Raw genomic sequence first — 733 nt, 5'->3', positions numbered from 1 at the left:
GCAGCAGCAGCAACAGCAGCAGCAGCAGCAGCAGCAACAGCAGCAGCAGCAGCAGCAGCAGCAGCAGAAGGAGAGGCAGAAGCAGCAGCGGGAGAGCCACGCAGCAGCAGCAGCAGCAGCAAGAGCAGCAGCAAACGCACAGCGTTCTTAGAAATAAAAATATATATTCTGCTGCTGTGCTGCTTGCTGCTGCTGCTGCAGCTGACTGCAGCAGCGGCAGCAGCAGCAGCAGCAGCAGCAGCAACAGCAGCAGGTTGTTTGTGTGTTTATCTATTTGTGTATAGCTGCTACTGTCTCCTTTTCTATTCTGTCTCTGTCTCTTTCTCTGTCTCCTTTTCTGTCTCCTCTCTGCTGCTGCTGCTGCTGTTGCTGCTGCTGCTGTTGCTGCTGCTGCTGCTGCTGCTTACCGCATGCAATCAGCAGCAGCAGCAAGCAGCACCGGCGGCATGATTGCTTCTGCAGTTCCCAGCAGCAGAGCTGTAGTGACACCCCACGTCTTGCTGTCTGCTGCATAGCTGCTGCTGCTGCTGCTGCTGCTGTTGCTGCTGTTGCTGCTGCTGGCTCTCCTTAGTCCAAGCGGTGTTGCTGCAGCAGCAGCAACAGTAGCAGCAACAGCAGCAGAATCATTTGTTGTGTTTGCTGCTGCTGCTGTTGCTGCTGCAGCTGGCTTCTCATAGTGCAACTGCAGCTGCTGCAGCGGCACCACCGCCTGCTGCTGCAGCAGCAGCAACAC

The 733-nt window shown here is 56.2% G+C and overlaps 1 protein-coding gene across 1 annotated transcript in view; it reads right to left on the bottom strand.

The window, feature by feature from the left end:
• Positions 1 to 403: 403 nt before the first annotated feature.
• The window catches only part of EMH_0067270 (uncharacterized protein), a gene marked incomplete at both ends in the record, with an annotated part of 5,017 nt that continues 4,687 nt past the window's right edge, over positions 404 to 733 (bottom strand). Inside the window, 1 exon segment of the mRNA XM_013498605.1 lies at positions 404 to 733. Coding sequence (XP_013354059.1) covers positions 404 to 733 — 330 coding nt within the window.

Source organism: Eimeria mitis, genomic scaffold (genome assembly GCF_000499745.2).
Source record: "Eimeria mitis Houghton genomic scaffold, Emh_scaff3561, whole genome shotgun sequence".
NCBI lineage: Eukaryota > Apicomplexa > Conoidasida > Eucoccidiorida > Eimeriidae > Eimeria > Eimeria mitis.
This window is presented reverse-complemented; position numbering and strand designations above follow the sequence as displayed.